The sequence below is a fragment of the Palaemon carinicauda genome, chromosome 8, assembly GCF_036898095.1.
Source record: "Palaemon carinicauda isolate YSFRI2023 chromosome 8, ASM3689809v2, whole genome shotgun sequence".
Taxonomy (NCBI): Eukaryota; Metazoa; Arthropoda; class Malacostraca; order Decapoda; family Palaemonidae; genus Palaemon; species Palaemon carinicauda.
In genome coordinates, this window is record NC_090732.1 from 85,769,965 (window position 1) to 85,786,859 (window position 16,895).

The 16,895-nt window shown below is 42.9% G+C and overlaps 1 protein-coding gene across 1 annotated transcript in view; it reads left to right on the forward strand.

Annotated features, from left to right (window-relative positions):
- The first annotated feature begins 6,489 nt into the window (after nt 1-6,489).
- The window catches only part of LOC137645792 (mitochondrial amidoxime reducing component 2-like), a 331,716-nt gene continuing 321,310 nt past the window's right edge, over nt 6,490-16,895 (forward strand). Inside the window, exon 1 of the mRNA XM_068378732.1 lies at nt 6,490-6,614. Coding sequence (XP_068234833.1) covers nt 6,612-6,614 — 3 coding nt within the window. The 5' untranslated portion in view covers nt 6,490-6,611. The remainder of the gene's footprint in view (nt 6,615-16,895) is intronic.

Consider the following 16,895-nt stretch of genomic DNA (forward strand, 5'->3'; position numbering starts at 1 on the left):
AGGTGGGAGTGGCAAGGATCAGTTCGCAATATCTTCTGAAAGTTTTGAATGAATATGGCAATTTTAACCTTGCCAATCAAAGCTGGGTGGCTTTATGCCCATCAAGTCATTTGTGAATACATATGTTGGGTTGCCCCCTACCACACCTGGGTCATCATCCCCCCTCTTCAGGGACTAAGAATGTCACAGTTCACAGGTAAACACAAGCATAGAAAGGTCACTGAAGCCAAATGTTCAGGTTTTTTAAGATGGGGGCATCCATAAAACTCACATGGTCCAGGATCTGGGGTTGTTGATGGTCTGCCACAGTGGCTAGGCGTGATGGCAGGCCCTCTAAGTCGTCGCGAAAAGTGGGCTGGGATCTTATTCACACATTAATAGTTCGTTTGGCGTGTAAATCACTCACTCGCTGCCACCATATTACATTTTAGGGGAGCCAGGAACTGAAGACAAACACGAAACTTAGAGGACAGGAAATCAACTACTTTATTAGCCGCTAGGTGGCGTACACAAAGTTATCAGTCAAGGTTTCACACATGTATTCTGCAAGGCATCATACAACAATGGGTGGCCTCGAATGCACTGAAAATGACTCTGAGGGAGCCGATATCACGAATATTATTACACGATTGAAAAAATACTTGCCTTTTGAGCACTTTATCAATAGGTCTACCATGAGCTTGCGCAAAAGCTATATTCAGATAAATCATGATTGCAATTAGGACATGTGAATGCACAATCAGTAGCCTTTTGCGTATACTTAATAAAATAATAATTGAAGGACTCACTAGGCTCTTGGGCCAAATAAAAAACTCTAGCCACTGTACCTCTTGATTAGAAGCTTTTGCTACTATTTGCTTAACCGCATTGAATGCCCCTTCAGTAGACAGGGTACTCCACTGGGCATCAGTATACCTAGAATCGAGGGCACGTTGCAATATCAGAACACAATGCAGCTTAATGTGATGAACTGCCTCGTTAGGCTTCAACTTGCATAGTTGCAACCAACACTCCATTGACAGTTTCCAAGACCTGAAAGCTGCAGGGGACACCTCAGCCTCGCACTTTCCCGGAGCCGCTGACGAAGGGATCCTTGGTTGGGGGACATTGCTACTTTGGAGTGACAAAGCTGTTATCTCAGCCTGAAGATTCTGGATGGCTTGTTGCTGGGTTTGTAACACATGTTGAGCCTGCAGCATGGAAGCTTTTGATATCCTGATGCCATTTCGTCAGATTCCTTTCCTTGAAATCTCGCCACTAGGGGATGCAAATGAGGGTCGTCTCAGTGTTGGTGCCATGCTGTGCCACAATTATTACTGTAGGTCCTCTTTTTCTTTTCATTCACTGCGCCGTGTTGGACCTTAAGCTAGGCAGGATCAGAAAATGATAGTCAGCCTGGTTTCGTATCTTCATTGTAATTGATTCACAGCAGAAGAAAATTATACAGATAGCCTGTGACGTGACAGTGACGTCACCTATGTGAGCGGTGCTACAAGCAGCCTCGGCTTAACACATCTTACAGATACTTTATGTAAATAAATACTATTCTTTGGTTCAAATTATGTACTGTTTTTAACTCACACCTTTTGTAGTATAAATGTGAAGTTGAGTAATGTAAGCCTGAAGTGCTTGCAAGAAAATGTTGAATATTAACATACAAGACAACGAGTCCCGTTGTTTTAATTGTACAAGGTCAGTTATGAATGAGATGAAATCTCTGACTTTGTGGTTCTAAATGAGATATGAGTAAGGTGAGCTTTATGTTTGCGCCTGAAGTAAAGTTATCGGTGCTAATTCCTGATTGTATGGTACTATAGAGTCCTTTCATTATACGTCATCAAACTTCTGGTCCGCCATCTTGGAGGACATACAAAGACGGGTTCAGTGAATAGCTGTGGTTGAACTCTTGAATAGTTAGCCATCTCGTCACATTCACATATACACAATGCCCAGTTTTTGCGCTATTGTTGGTTGTGGGAATCGAGGACAAAGAGATGACAAGAGTTTCTACCGCATACCGGCAGTTATTCAGAATCAGGACTAAGATACAGAAGAATTATCCAAGCGCAGATGTGACCTGTGGTTGACCAGAATATCACAGGCTGATCTACGTGAATCCTCACTACCCTGGGCACGTATCTGTTCTGATCATTTCATATCAGGTCAGTCTCGGCTAGGCCCTAAAAGTATCATTATTCCTGTGTAAACATGCTATATCCGATCGCATAGGTGACTTCACAAGTATCATCGTCAGTTCAGTGTGTAGTGTGTGTGGGGGAGGGGGCATCTCAATTTTTAAACATCAAAAGGGGCATCTCAGATTTTCAAAACAAAAATTAAAAGCGTCCATATTGGCTATATTAACAAAGGCTACTTACCTAAGTCTCTATTTCGTCAAGGTGCTCATGCCTATATATAATTAAGTGTATATTTAAATCTATTTCAATTTGTGTATTAAATTGTGCAGACATACAGGCCTATGTGATGAATAAACATTGATTATAAATAATGATAATAATAATAATATCTGAAAGCTGGTTTAACCCGAAAGGGTCTTCAGCTTATATATGAAACATTGAAAAAATAATTAAACGATCATCCAAGAGCATTACAATAGAGTTTGTCCATCATATGTTTATATGTATATAAGAAATTATAGCATTTATAACCAAACACAAACACAATGGTTAGGCATGAACTGATAAAGATTTGACATTATAATGCAAAACTTTTACATACATTTTGACAATCAAAAATTATATACACAAGGTTAGGCTAAATGATCAATATTAGCTTTATAATTATAAACACTCTCTTCATTGGCCCAGTGTTCAACTAATTTTGGACTTAAAAGCATTAAAGGGAAAAACAACAAATTCTGGAAGCAGATTATTCAATGGAAATGTATGCCCACTCATGTTCTGCCTTTGTAAGTTTAAAAAGCATCTGAATTGCATGTGCCATAAGTTGAATGAATTCTGCATCTGGTATGGATCTAGGCCATCAATTAGAACGAGTTTCTGCTTGTAAGAACGCTTATCATCACCCGACAATTGTTTGACAAAGTCGCTCTCATTGTCCATATTCGCTATAGCAGCCGCTATGTTTTCGCTTTGTATGTCCTCCAGCATGGCCGCTGGCGATTCCCAGTGACGTCATTGAAAGGACTCTATAGCATTGCCTCTCGTTAGCCCTTAGACCTTTGCAAGCAGCAATAAGTACTTACACTTAAAACTGCTTCTTTCTTCTCCCACTGAAAACCCTCCTTTCCTCTCCCAGACTCTCCTACTCACTGGGACTCTTTACTATACAGCCTTTCCCTTACCACTATAAAACCTCTTTTCGCCCCTAACTAGGGAAAAGAAAAAATATACTTCCAGGCCCCGCTGATCGTCAACCACCACACCTACCCGCCGGGGAAACCACCTAGGGGCTAGACGCACCGTCAAAAAGCCCCTGTCCGGAGAGAAGCTCCGGGCAATCTAAAGAAGAAGAAGAAGTTAGCCCTTAGAACGCTTAACTTTTTACAGTACTGCTCCCCTGACGCATTTTGCGTCAGTGTCTCTTATGAACATAATTTGTCCAAGCCTACTTGATTGGGATTCACATACTGTGACCTGAGCAGCGTGTAAACCTCAAGAGGATATCGGGATTGATAGTCCCGATATATCTTTGGACATGAACGTGTGTATGGTTAGCATACCGTGTTCGTTGCGGTACTCTTTTATCTTAAATACGGGTGTTGGTGCTCAATTGCTCCAGGCCCGGATCTGGAAATCAGAGCAGGGAGGCTTAACTGGAAATTTTGAATTATTTCCAACAAATAAAACACAAGACGATGTCACCAGGATTACAAAAAAAAAAAAAAAAAAAAAAAAAAAAAAAAAAAAAAAAAAAAAAAAAAAAAAAAAAAATTAAGCTAGTATAGACCTGTTTTTAATCTATCATTTATTTCAAAAGTGCTAGAATAGGCTACGTTATTCTTGAACAACTAATTAGTCACTTAGAAGAAATAGAAGTTTTGCCTGACAACTAGTCTGCTTACAGAAAGTTATACTCTACGGAGACAGCTATCTGTTCTGTTGTAAATCATATGATGGAAATGATGGATGAAAACAAATGTGGTTTATTGATATAAAGTAATATCAATATACCACATTTGTTTTCATCCATCATTTCCATCATATGATTTACAACAGAACAGATAGCTGTCTCCGTAGAGTATAACTTTCTGTAAGCAGACTAGTTGTCAGGCAAAACTTCTATTTCTTCTAAGTGACTAATTAGTTGTTCAAGAATAATATCTTAGTGCTGCATTTGGTACAGTTGTGCATGAACTGCTACCAAATTATCTATGGTCCATCGATATTGGTTGACAGAAATTATTATGTGCAAATTGGATACTCTTATTCATCACATGATCCCATATACAGAGGGGTACCTATACTTCAGGGGAGTGTACTGTGCTCAATCTTATTCTGTATCTATACTACTGGTCTGTCAAAAGTACTATAAGGCATGGAGTGAAGCCCAAACTATTTCCAGATGATACACAATTTTACTTCTCCATAAATGAAAAAGACAACATAACTGAAACTCTAAATCAAATTCTTGCCAGTGATTGGGAATGAATGGCAACCAAACAACTAAAACTAAGTGAAAATAAAATTGAGTTTATGGTGGTTGGAAAAAAAAACAGCTTAAGAAACTTGGGTGATATTCAAATAAACGTAGATAACAGCTGTACCTCGATATTCAGTAAAGTTCGTGATCTAGGCGTATCTCTCGAATATAACTTGTCTTTCAATGCCTAAATAAATAACGCGGTAAAACCTACTGGCTATCCTCTTAGAAACATTGCTTTCATAAAGAAGTACCTGGATGAACATGGTGTAAAGAAGCTTGTGATATACTGTAGCCTATTATTACGAGGATTGACTACTATAACTCCATCTACTACAAATTACCAAAATTGCAACTTAAGGAATTACTAAAGACAATAAACAAGGGGGGGGGGCAAGACTCATGTCCCCTCCCGAGAAAGGCTCACTCCTATACTAATTATTTGATACTGGCTGCCTATTAAAGAGATAATCGAGTTTAAAATGTGTACAATAACCCATCAATTTATCAGAACCGGGCGTCCAAAATATCTAAAAGAAATGCTCCATAAGGTGGAGCCAACACTTCGTGCTGAGTGACACGAGAGTGACGAGAGTAGTTGCAAATGTTTTAAAATTATTTGAACCAAAATGTATTGCTACTGTAGGCTCTAGGGCATTTACAGTAACCATGCGGCCCGAGACGATACAGCTCAAACTAGACATTCGAAAGACTGAAGACATTAAGGCTTTTAAGAGGAAACAAGATTTTCTTGTTCTCTACGCGCTTCGATAGCGTAAATTTGACAAAAAACGAGCAATATGTGGGGTAAAATGTTGAATGCTTTCGAACGAACACGATAAAATGACTGTGGAGGTCCCGTAGAGAGTAATTCCCTGCTTTATAAGAAAAGACAACCCTTAAAGTAAAGTAAGATTAGTATAGAACTATGAACAGACTACAGTTACATAGTAAATACCACAAGAAATTATTGCATTTTACTAATGAAACCACGCCCTGAAAAGAAGGACGAAAAAATAAAAAACCGGCTACTCTTTGAAAAAGAAAATGAAGAAAACGTACTTAAATATGCAAATATGGAGCCTTTAAAGAATAGCGGTCCCGTACGAATCTGGGACCTATTCTTCTAAGGAATAAAATAGGCCCACACTGTTAAAGAGGGATTTAGGGAAGAAATCAAGCAACAGCATGATTGGTTGTGAATATAACCTAACCTATTTGATTCTTTTTGTTTTGAAATTTCAAAACAATATTTGTGCAATTAATTTCAACCGATCTAATTTTGTACACAATAAACGAGGTGTATGTATGATAGCGGCCACCTGTATGTATTATTATGTGTAACTTAGAATATAGCAGTGTAAAGGGGGCGTTCGCCCCCATTAAGTAAATAGGTAAGGGCACGGCTAGTAGGTTAGGGTCGGGGGAAGTTTAGGTTAGTTGATGTCTATTTGTAATCAACGTGTGAGGAACTGACCCCTGATATAGAAAGGCTCCCAGTGAACTATTGCTTTTTATTCTCCATAATTTTATGAAAATGTATTTTTTACTTACAAAATAAAGTATTTTTTTCATTAATATTTGCTTTATTTTCCTCGTTATATTCACCGTGTCATGAGCACCTTTAATATTCAAAAGTCCCAAACTGGAGCACCTATTCTTTAAAAGGTCCAAACTGGGACTCATATTCTTCAAAAGGGTTTAGCGGGACCGCTATTCTTCAAAAGTTCCGGCAATATTTGCAAATTGTAGAACACAAAAAATATTAAACGAACTCTGAAATAACATTGTAAAAGAAAGTGAAACCTAAATGAAGAAAATCCTTACGGGCGGGTCGCCGTTGCAAAGGTTACAACACAACACTACACTAGACATTAACACTTTTTTTTTTTTCTTGCCCTTGGTAACAGTATCAGGTGATAATTCAAAAAGCTTGTTGAAGGAGATTATGTAACAGTTACAGTTTCTGTTCATAACACCATCCGAACATGGTAGGTATTGGGTAATCATAGGCTTTTGTCTGATTTTACAGGGATGACAGTTGAAATTCTTGCCTCACTGGGCTATTTTTCCCTTTTCTAACCCATGGGCTTGTTGCATCCTGCTTTTCCAACTATGGTTGTAGCTTAGCTGTAACAACAATAATTATGATAATGTTTAGGCAAGGCACCGGAGCTTGAATATCGTAGCTCGTTTTGGCACATTTTTTTTTCTTTATAAAAAATTATATAAAAGAAGAAACGGCAGATTTGTAGGTCAAGTTAGGACAGGATTCGATCATTTGGTAATTGTCTACAACACCACTCTCCATTTACTCCAAAATAATACAATCCTACAGTTCTCATCATCTTGCACAGTAATTAGGTGGTTATATAAATTCTGGGAAAGCAATAATTATCAAGATATTTTGAGGAAGGGGGAAGGGGTTATAAAAAGAAAATAGCTCGGTTTCCTCACTAAATGACTTGGAACTGACATGTCAACATAGTCAACCAAACAGAATTCATGATGCCAGTGTACATAAACAGAAGTTAGTGTAAAATTACAGTTTCAATCATTATGGGGAAACTGGAATAAAGATATATTTGTTGCATCAGAAATAGTGTAGTTCCAACGGATTTAATGTTTATTTTGACCGCAAACCATCCGATTTAGAGATTTACTATGTAGTTGGAGTTAAAACAACAATTTTTGCCAGAAAAATCAGTGTTTGTAACAGTGTTTTTATTGTTTTTGTTTCATATGTTGTAATGCAGAAAGACCCTACTTCATCCCAACAATTATGGGGGACACCAGGTGGGAACCGGGGTTTTGGGGTGGGGGGGTGTCCAATAATATTCGCAATAAATGAATACTTATCCTTCCACCACCCCTCCCCCTATAGCCCTACCGGGGGGGGGGGGGGGGGGGGGGGCACCGCCCCTTGGGACCCCCTTAAGGCCACAGTGATTTTCAGGGCACTACCGAACCTAATAAACCCACCTAGCCCAAGGGCCCTGTACCCCTACCTAGGCCTAACGGAGGGGGCTCTGCCCCCCCTGTGACCCCCCCCCGAAAATCTCTGTGGCCTTAAGGCCACAATGATTTTCGGGGCACTACCGAACCTAATACAACCATCTAACCTAGGGCCCTGTACCCCTATCAAGGCCTAGCCCCTGCGACCCCCCCCCCCCTTACGGCCACTACCTAACACATCCATCAAACCAAATCCAAAGTGATGGTACTGCTGTATACATCGTTATACTATCACCATTATGATATACTCTATAAATTACCTTAAACTGTTGGTTCATAAAGATATGCTGCTGCTTTGATGAAAACGTGAAGCCGTTGCGAAGGTTCCTTGACATGCAGGACAATTTTAATTTTATAAAATTAAATTGTGTTTCTGGCACAAATCCACTAGTTTTTCAATATTCCCCGAATAAGTTACAATAAATTCATTGTAAGTTAGGTAACAGTCAGGACAAGAAGATGGAATTTCAACTTTTTGTGCAACATGAGACGACGTGCTTGCTATGGCCTCCATGTCTAAGAACGAAATGAAATGCCTGGGTAATGTATTGTTGCGCTGTGATTGGCCAAACCTGTAAGACATAGTGGATAGGCACTGTGATTGGCCAAACGTGTAAGACTTCATAGTGGACTAGTTTGTCTGCGGATTATAGTGGTTACAAGGCTCATTTAAGCAAAAACAACACAAAGTCAACAATAACAACAGACTTAGAAAAAATCTGGGAAGAAGACATGAGTAGCGTGAGTTTGATCGTCGATATATAAAGAACTAGGCTTTTGCGATAGATAATATTATACAGAAATACTACAAAAGACTTGCTTTACTCGGGAAAAATATTAATATAATAGATTTCCCATAATGGTTGAAACTGTAATAATACCGAAGTTTGTGATGGCAGCGTACATTTGATGTACTGTATATTCAAAGTATACTTAATTAAAAATGGATTAATTATTCAAAAGTGTCCATAAAATATACAATTTACAAATAGTGACACTTTTGAGTAATCACTCAATGTTTATTTTTTTTTCTAAAGCTAGTTTTTTGGTATTATTACATGATTTTATTAAGGAAAAATTTAATATTTCATTGATATTTTATTTACTATTTTTTTTTATCAAATATTTTATGTGTTTATTGGGTATGAATATGTAATTAAAAAGGGTACAGAACCTAACAAACCCACCTAACCTAACCTAGAAGTTCTTAGGTCACAACCCCTAGGTGAGGGCAAGCCCCCGAACCCCCTTCCCAGGTCACAACCCCTAGCTGGGGCAAGCCCCCGGTGTGACGGTCTGAACTATCCCCCGGTCTCAGAATTCTCCTTGATAATCTGCACATGCGTGAACATTGCCGTTTGCCTGTGCATACGATGTTGATGTTTTATTTTCCTGTAATGTTAGCGTGCTCAGGTCAACATTACCGCTTGCCAGTACATACGAGCTTGATGTTTTATTTTCATGCGAACGAAGTGAGCTAATGGCGGAAAAGAACCATTATACAATGTCAAGGAGAAATCCGAGACCGGCTGATCGTTCATACCGTCACACCGGACCCCCTTCCCAGGTCATAACCTCTATCCAAGGTTCTACCTGCACTTATATAAAATTTACCAATATCTGTTATAAAAGTTTTTATTACAACATATAAATGTTAATATTACAGTTTACGGAATCTATATGTTATTATTTTTAAACATCTGACTTACCTGGTAGTTATATATATAGCTTGGTCCCTGACGTCATGGCAGAAATTTCAAAACTCGTGGCAATCGCCGATTGGGTAGCCAGGTGTACCACCAGTGTGCCCTCTACCCAGGTACCTGGAACCATTCCAGTCATTCCTCAGATCTTCCCTGCCTCCTCACCGGTGACATCATTGGAATTTCGCTTCCTTTGGCCTGGTTTTATTTGCAGTTAATTTGGTGAAGTACACGTTGGCTTTGGCTTTCGCTCGTTTTGGTTTTGTTTTATTTTTACTGAGAGTGAGTGGTTGGAATATGATCGCTATGTTCGTAAGCTTGAAAGGGATAGGATCAGGAGTTTTTCCCCTACTGTAAAAACTAACGAACCAACTCTTAAAAACATGATGGTGGAAAGAAATCATTCCGCCAGCACTTTGATGTCACAAGTCATGTGACGTAAACTCTACGAAGAATGACTTGCAAATTCATTTCTTTTTTCTTGCAAGGAATGAAAAGAAAATACTAACTTACAAAGCAAAAGTATTTAGTTTTTATAATGTAAAAGGAATATATTATTTTTAAGAAGATATTTATCCTATTAGTATACTTTTCTTTAGATAATCATCGATCTATTATCAGAGATTAAACTAGCGTACAGTCAAATTTACACTATGTAGTACTCATGACGATCGATACAGTCCCACAAATTACTGTACTTTGTATTGTTATTTATTTTTTCAATATTGGGAATACTAATATTAATCGTATAGAATATTGGATTCTCATTCAAGCCCTTGGCGAAAGAGTAGAATCTCTCGCAGCGGGCAGGTCCAAATTGTGGTCTGATGTAAAAGAGTTAAAAAGTGCAAGTTTCAGTGCTAAAATTAGTGCAGTGGAGGGTGCGGCTGCGCGGACCTGTTGTTCTCCTAGCCCTGGACCTCGTCCAAGCTTCCCAACCCATGGGAGAAGGAATGTTGACAGGCGAAGGGAGGCGAGAGGCTTTAGCCTCCGAGCAGTCGTCCCCTCGAGCGTACCTGGTGACGCTTCCCAGGACGCTTGCCCTCGCCATGGGAAAGGCAAGGTAAAAGTGTTATCTTTGCCGTTGGATGAGCAGCTCACAGACGGGGCTGGCGTCTTACGTCTTTCCCTTTCTGCTAAACAGGAAGAGAGTTGCTCGTCATGACGCTGAGTGTCTAGATTCTAAGCGCCATGACGCCAAGCATCAGAAAGGACGCCAAGCGTCAAGGAGTTGTACTACATCACGCCAAGTGTCGAGTACTGTACCCTAGTTGGAAGTCATGACGCTGAGCGTCCAGAAGTTGGATGTGATGCCGAGCGTCAGAACCTTGGAAGGCATGACGCCGAGCGTTGAGAAGTTGAACGTCGTGACGCCGAGCGTCGGTACCTTGGAAGTCATGACGCCGAGCGTCTAGATTCTAAGCGCCATGACGCCAAGCATCAGAAAGGACGCCTAGCGTCAAGGAGTTGTACTATATCACGCCAAGCGTCGAGTACTGTAGTTGGAAGTCATGATGCTGAGCGTCAAGAAGTTGGACGTGATGCCGAGCGTCAGAACCTTGGAAGGCATGACGCCGAGCGTTGAGAAGTTGAACGTCGTGACGCCGAGCGTCGGTACCTTGGAAGTCAAGCTACTAACGCTGCTGTAAGAGTTAGACATGATGTTTGACACTGAGCGTTGAGTAGAGGAATAGCTTACCAAGCGTCGGGAACCTGGTAGCCATGACGCCGAGCGTCGTAAGGAGGAACATCATGCCAACTGTCGAGAGACTGGTACTGTACGCATGACGCCGAGCGTCAAGGAGTTGGACGTCGGGACGCCGAGCGTAAGAGCCACGGACGTCATGAAACCGAGCGTCGATATCGCGAACGTCATAGTTCCGAGCGTCAAGATCGCGAATGTCATAGTTCCGAGCGTCAAGTGTTGGAACAACGTGACGCCAGGCGTCATTATATCGGACTCCTTGACGCCAGAAGTCAGGATATTAAGGAGTTGACTCCTAGGAAACAGGACGTCTCTACCTCGATAAGAGACCTGTCAGAAGAAGGGATCGACGGTCACCTTTCCCCTAGTGATCATTTAGAGGAAATCTCGGAAGGAGAAGATACTAATACCCTTCATCCTTCGATGGATTTAAAGAAACTTATGAGAGTTTTTACCAAAGTTTCCTAATTATTTTGTTCCTGCTGCTCCTCGTTCCCTGCATTCAGAGTTTACGCTAGGGAAGGCATCGAAGGAGTCTCTGTTCACAAAGAGAATGATGGGGGCTGGATGCAATCCAAGAAGGACCAGGGAAAGACTGATTTTTCTTTTCCCCCGGCCAGATTGGCTTCCAGATCTAGCGTTTGGTACGAAACTGGAGAAGTTCTCGGCTTGGGAGTTCCTTCCTCTGCCCAAGGAGACTTTCGAGTCTGGTGGACGCCCCTCGTCGGACAGTCATGAGAAGAACCAAAGTGCTCTGGTCAACGTCGGAACTTGATCATCTTCTCAAAGGCGTCTTCAGAGCTTTCAAGGTGTTCATTTTCCTTGACTGGACTCTGGGAGCCTTGAGAAAAAAGGTGTATGTTTGGAAGGATGTGGACACTTAAAGCCTCATCCACGTTATGTCTTGCGTGGACAAAGCCTTAAGAGACGGATCCAATGAGTTGGCGGCCCTTTTTTTAGCGGGTGTTCTTAAGAAAAGAGCCCAAAATGTGCTCTTTTGTTTTGTCCAATGGGGTTACACCCATACAAAAGTCGGAATTGCTGTACGCTCCTCTTTCTTCCTCCCTTTTTCCTCTAGAGTTGGTCTGAGAGGTTTCTTCCGCTTTAGCCCAAAAGGCCACACAAGATTTGGTGTCAAAAACAGTAAGGAAGGTTCTGCCTACTTCCTTCTCAAGCCGCAAACCTAAGGAAGAAGCTCCATTCCCTCAGTTTTTGCAGCCCTTTTGAGGGAAAACTTTCTGCAGGGGTAGTACCAGACCCGAGGGAAGGAGAGCAAAGAGAAGAGGATCGAAACCAGGGCGAAGCAGAGTCTGACTGCATTTGCCTTTAGACAGCAGTAGGAGCCAGACTAAACAACTTCTGGCAAGCTAGAGAGAGGAGAGGAGCAGACCTTTGGTCCGTACAGTTACTAAAGGAGGGATACAAAATCCCTTTCCTAGGGAAACCCCCTTTAGTAGTAACTCCGATAGATCTCTCTGCCAGATACAGAGAGGAGTCAAAGATACAGGCTATGCAACATCAAATGTCTCTCTTTGGAGAAAGAGGCAATAGAGAGGGTGCGAGATTTGCGGTCAGCAGGTTTTTACAACCGCTTACTCCTGGTTCCCAAGAACTCGGGGAGGATGGTGACCAGTCCTGGATGTAAGTGCTCTCATCGCCTTCGTTCAAAAGACAAAGTTCTCCATGGAGACACGAAATCAGTCCTAGCAGCAGTAAGAAAGGACGACTGGATGATCTCTTTAGACCTCCAGGATGCTTACTTCTACATCCCCATCCATCCGAACTTCAAGCAATACCTGAGGTTCGTGTACAAGGAGGAAGTTTTCCAGTTTCGGGCTCTTTGTTTTGTCCTAAGCTCCGCCCCTTAAATATTTACGAAGCTGATGTCAAATGTAGCTGGCATGCTGCATTCAAGAGGTATCAGAGCCTCCCTGTATCTGGACGACTGGCTACTCAGAGCTCATTCCTACAATCGCTGCCTGGAGGATCTGCAGATGACGTTGAGTTTATCAGAAGAACTGGGTCTTCTGATAAACAGAGACAAGTCTCAACTGACACCATCCAAAGAGATCCTTTATTTGGGGATGGAGATTCGGAGTCAAGTTTTTCGGGCTTTTCCGTTTGCCTCAAGGACGGAGCAAGCCCTGTTGAAGCTTCATTGCTTTCTAGAGAAATGTAAGTGTTCTGTGAGAGAGTGGATGAGTCTGCTGGGAACCCTCTCCTTGTTGGAGCAGTTTGTCTCCCTGGGAAGACTGAATCTTCGCCCTCTTCAGTTCCACTTCAATCAACATTGGGACAAGGGAAAGGAACTGGAGACAAAATGTATCCCCATTACAGAATCCGTAAAAAGTTGCCTTCAGTGGTGGAACGACCCAGTCAAACTTCAAGAAGGTCTCTCCCTGGAACAGAGGAACCCAGACTTTGTGTTGTGTTCTAACGCTTCGGACTCGGGATGGGGAGCAACACTGGGCAAGTTGGAGATCTCGGGTTCCTGGACAAAAGATCAGGAGATCCTCCACATAAACCACGAGGAGCTGTTGGCCCTTAAAGGCTTCGAAGGGTCAGTCCTGAATAGAGTGGTGCAGGTCAACGCCGACAACACTACAGCGTTGGCCTACATAGCCAAACAAAGCGGAACCCACTCAAGGTCCCTTTACGAGACTGTGAGAGAACTTCTTTACTGGGCAAAAGAGAAGAATGTAACCCTTATAACAAGGTTTATTCAAGGGGCAAGGAACATGATGGCAGACAGTCTCAGCAGTAGAGGTCAAGTTTTGTCCACAGAATGGACACTTCACCAGGAGGTCTGCCAGAACCTGTGGCGGATTTGGGGTCATCGTTGTATAGACCTGTTCGCAACCTCGAAGACGAAGAGATTGGAGACATACTGCTCCCCAGTGCCAGATCTCGAAGCAGTCCACATCGACGCTTTCCTATTAGACTGGTCCCACCTGGACGTGTACGCATTCCCTCCGTTCAAGATTGTGCACAATTTGTAATGCAAAAATTCTTGTCACACCAGGGAACCAGATTGACTCTAGAGAATGGTTCACAGAGGTACTAGAATGGATAGTGGATACCCCGAGATGCCTCCCATTAAGAGTAGATCTACTCAAACAACCCCACTTGGAAAGGTACCATCAAAACCTTCAGACTATCGAAAAAGACCTAGAGGTTTTTCGAAGGAGGCAGCTAGGGCGATTGCAAGAGCAAGGAGGTCTTCTACCATCAAGGTTTACCAATCCAAGTGGGAAGTTTTTAGAGAATGGTGCAGAGTCAACTCTGTTTCCTCTTCCAGTACCTCTATGACTCAGATTGCTGACTTCCTGTTATACCTTAGAAGGAAACGTAGGTTTTTCAACTTCAACCATCAAGGGATACAGGAGCATGTTAGCGGCCGTCTTTAGGCATAGGAATTTGGACCTTTTAAATATTAAACTTAGCCGGTGAATATATAATAGCTGACGTCTCGGATGGCTCGACAGATTCCAAAAAACTCGCGAGCGATCGCCATGAAGGTTGCGGGTGTGACCACCAGTGCCGACTATCGGCCAGATACCGCATATACTTGTCAAGTTCTCCAGTTCTTCTCTGTCGGTCTTGTCGACAAGTTGGTTCCGCTCGCTTATGACCTTGAGTTTTCGACCGATTTGGTGAAGTACTTTATTTTGGTTGTTTATTGGCTTTCGCTGTGACGGGTGTTTTTTCTTCAATTAAACTCTTGAAACCCTTTTTTTTTGGCTGGTGTTTATTGTTGATGACTTTGGTTTTGACTTGGATTTTCTCTGATTGTTCAAAATGGCTGACCCTTTTCCTGTATATCGCAAATGTGCGAGGAATTGCAACAAACGTCTTCCCAAGGCCTCTATCGACCCACATACCATTTGTTCTAATTGCCGGGGTAAATCCTGCCAATTAGGAGATCGGTGTGATGAGTGCGTGGTCTTGTCGGAATTCGACTGGCTTGAGTATGACAAATATACTCGTAAGCTTGAGAGAGATAGGGTGAGGAGAAGCTCCTCTAGATCGTTGGATTTTTCCTCCTCCCATGCCCCTGAACCTAATCCTTCCCCTGTAGTAGTTGTTCCTGAACCCCCTACTAGCACTCATGAACCATCCATGCGGGATATGTTTCTAGCGATTCAAGCTTTAGGTGAAAAAGTTGAGTCCTTAGCATCGGACCGTAACCAACTCATGTCAGATGTTAAGTTGTTGAAGTGTCAGAGTGGTAAAACAGAAAATCGTAGTGATAAAGTGATAAGTGCGCAAAGTGTATTTAGTGTTGCGACTGAGGGTTCGTCTGTTCGTGCTTGTCGCTCCCCTAGTCCGAGACCTCTTTCAGGCTCCCCTGCACCAGGGAGAAGTAATGTCGTAGGACTTAAGGGGGCGAGAGGCGTAAACCAACGTACAGACGTTCCTTCTTTGGTATCGGACGTTTCTCGTCAAGATCGCCCTTACCATAAGACGGGTGAGACTATTTTCTCCTCGTCCTCCGAAGACTTATCGCACAAGAAACCTTGGCGCAAGGTTTCTAGACCCTTGAAGCGAAAGTCAGTCCCTTCAGGACAGGTCCAGCGTCCTGGCTGTAGCCATTGGGGCAGCTCTGACATTTTGCAGTCGTCGGATGACTGTTCGCCTATTAAGCGCAAGCGTAACACGGGGTCTGAGGGTCGCGGTAGAGGCAATGTTTTGCCAACGCAGACGTTACCGACGTCACGGCCCGTTCCGACTCCCGTTGATCCGAAGTGGGTTGTCCTGCGGGACATGCAGTCTAAGCTTGCCTCCCTTATGGAAGAGTATGACTTTGAGCAGGTTCGAGATGATCCTTTGCTTTCGAGTCGCCAGTGCGCTGAACATGACTCTGGCCTTCAGCCGCCCAAACGAGTATTCACTCGTCCATTTGACGTTAGTGCTGACGTTTCTAGTACTTTGAAACGCGATGCTAGTCGTGGGTCTAGTCTTTCACGTCAGCCACGTGACATGGATCCTCCCTTGCTGCAGTCTCGGACTGACGTTCAGCTGCTACCGCCGCAGCCCCGCACTAACGTTCACCGACCGGCTCCATTGCCTCGACGTGACGAGCGTCAGTCACCGCAGTCGGAGGTTGTTTTGCCTGCTCAGACTCTGCAGTCAATGCAGGTCCGACGTGACGTCGAGCGTCAATCAACTTCAGCTGTTGTTGTTGGTTAGTCACAGGATTTTCAGTCCTTTCAGCAGCGGCGTGACGTCACTTCCTCTTCGGCTACTGCTGCTCCTTTGCTTGTTGACTTTGCCTGTCAAGCGTTGCCGCCTCGGCAGGTCTCTCCGTATCATGAGACTCGGCAGTTGTCGGACGAGGTTCCGTCGGATGAGGAAGTCGCTGATCCCCTTCCAACTGATATTCCTTTGGGGACTTTGTCGGACAGAGAGGAGCCTAAAGTTGCTCAGCCCTCTCTGGATTTTAAAAAGATCATGCTGATTTTAAGGAACTGTTTCCTGACCATTTTGTAACTGCTGCTCCTCGTTCGCCTCCGTCAGAGTTTACGCTAGGCCTAGCTACTTCGACGCCGTCATTTACTAAGCTAGTGCTCTCTCGCTCTTCTAAGAGAGCTTTGCGTTTACTAGGCGATTGGTTGATCACCAGGAGGAGTTTGGGGAAGACAGCTTTTGCTTTCCCCCCTTTTAAACTGGCTTCTAGAGCGAGCGTCTGGTATGACACGGGAGAAATTCTCGGCTTGGGAGTTCCTGCCTCTGCCCAGGGAGACTTCTCAAGCCTCGTAGACTCTCCCCGTCGCCTGGCCATGAGACGCTCTAAAGTTTGCTGGTCCTCTTCGGACCTTGATCATCTCCTCAAAGGGGTTTACAGGGCC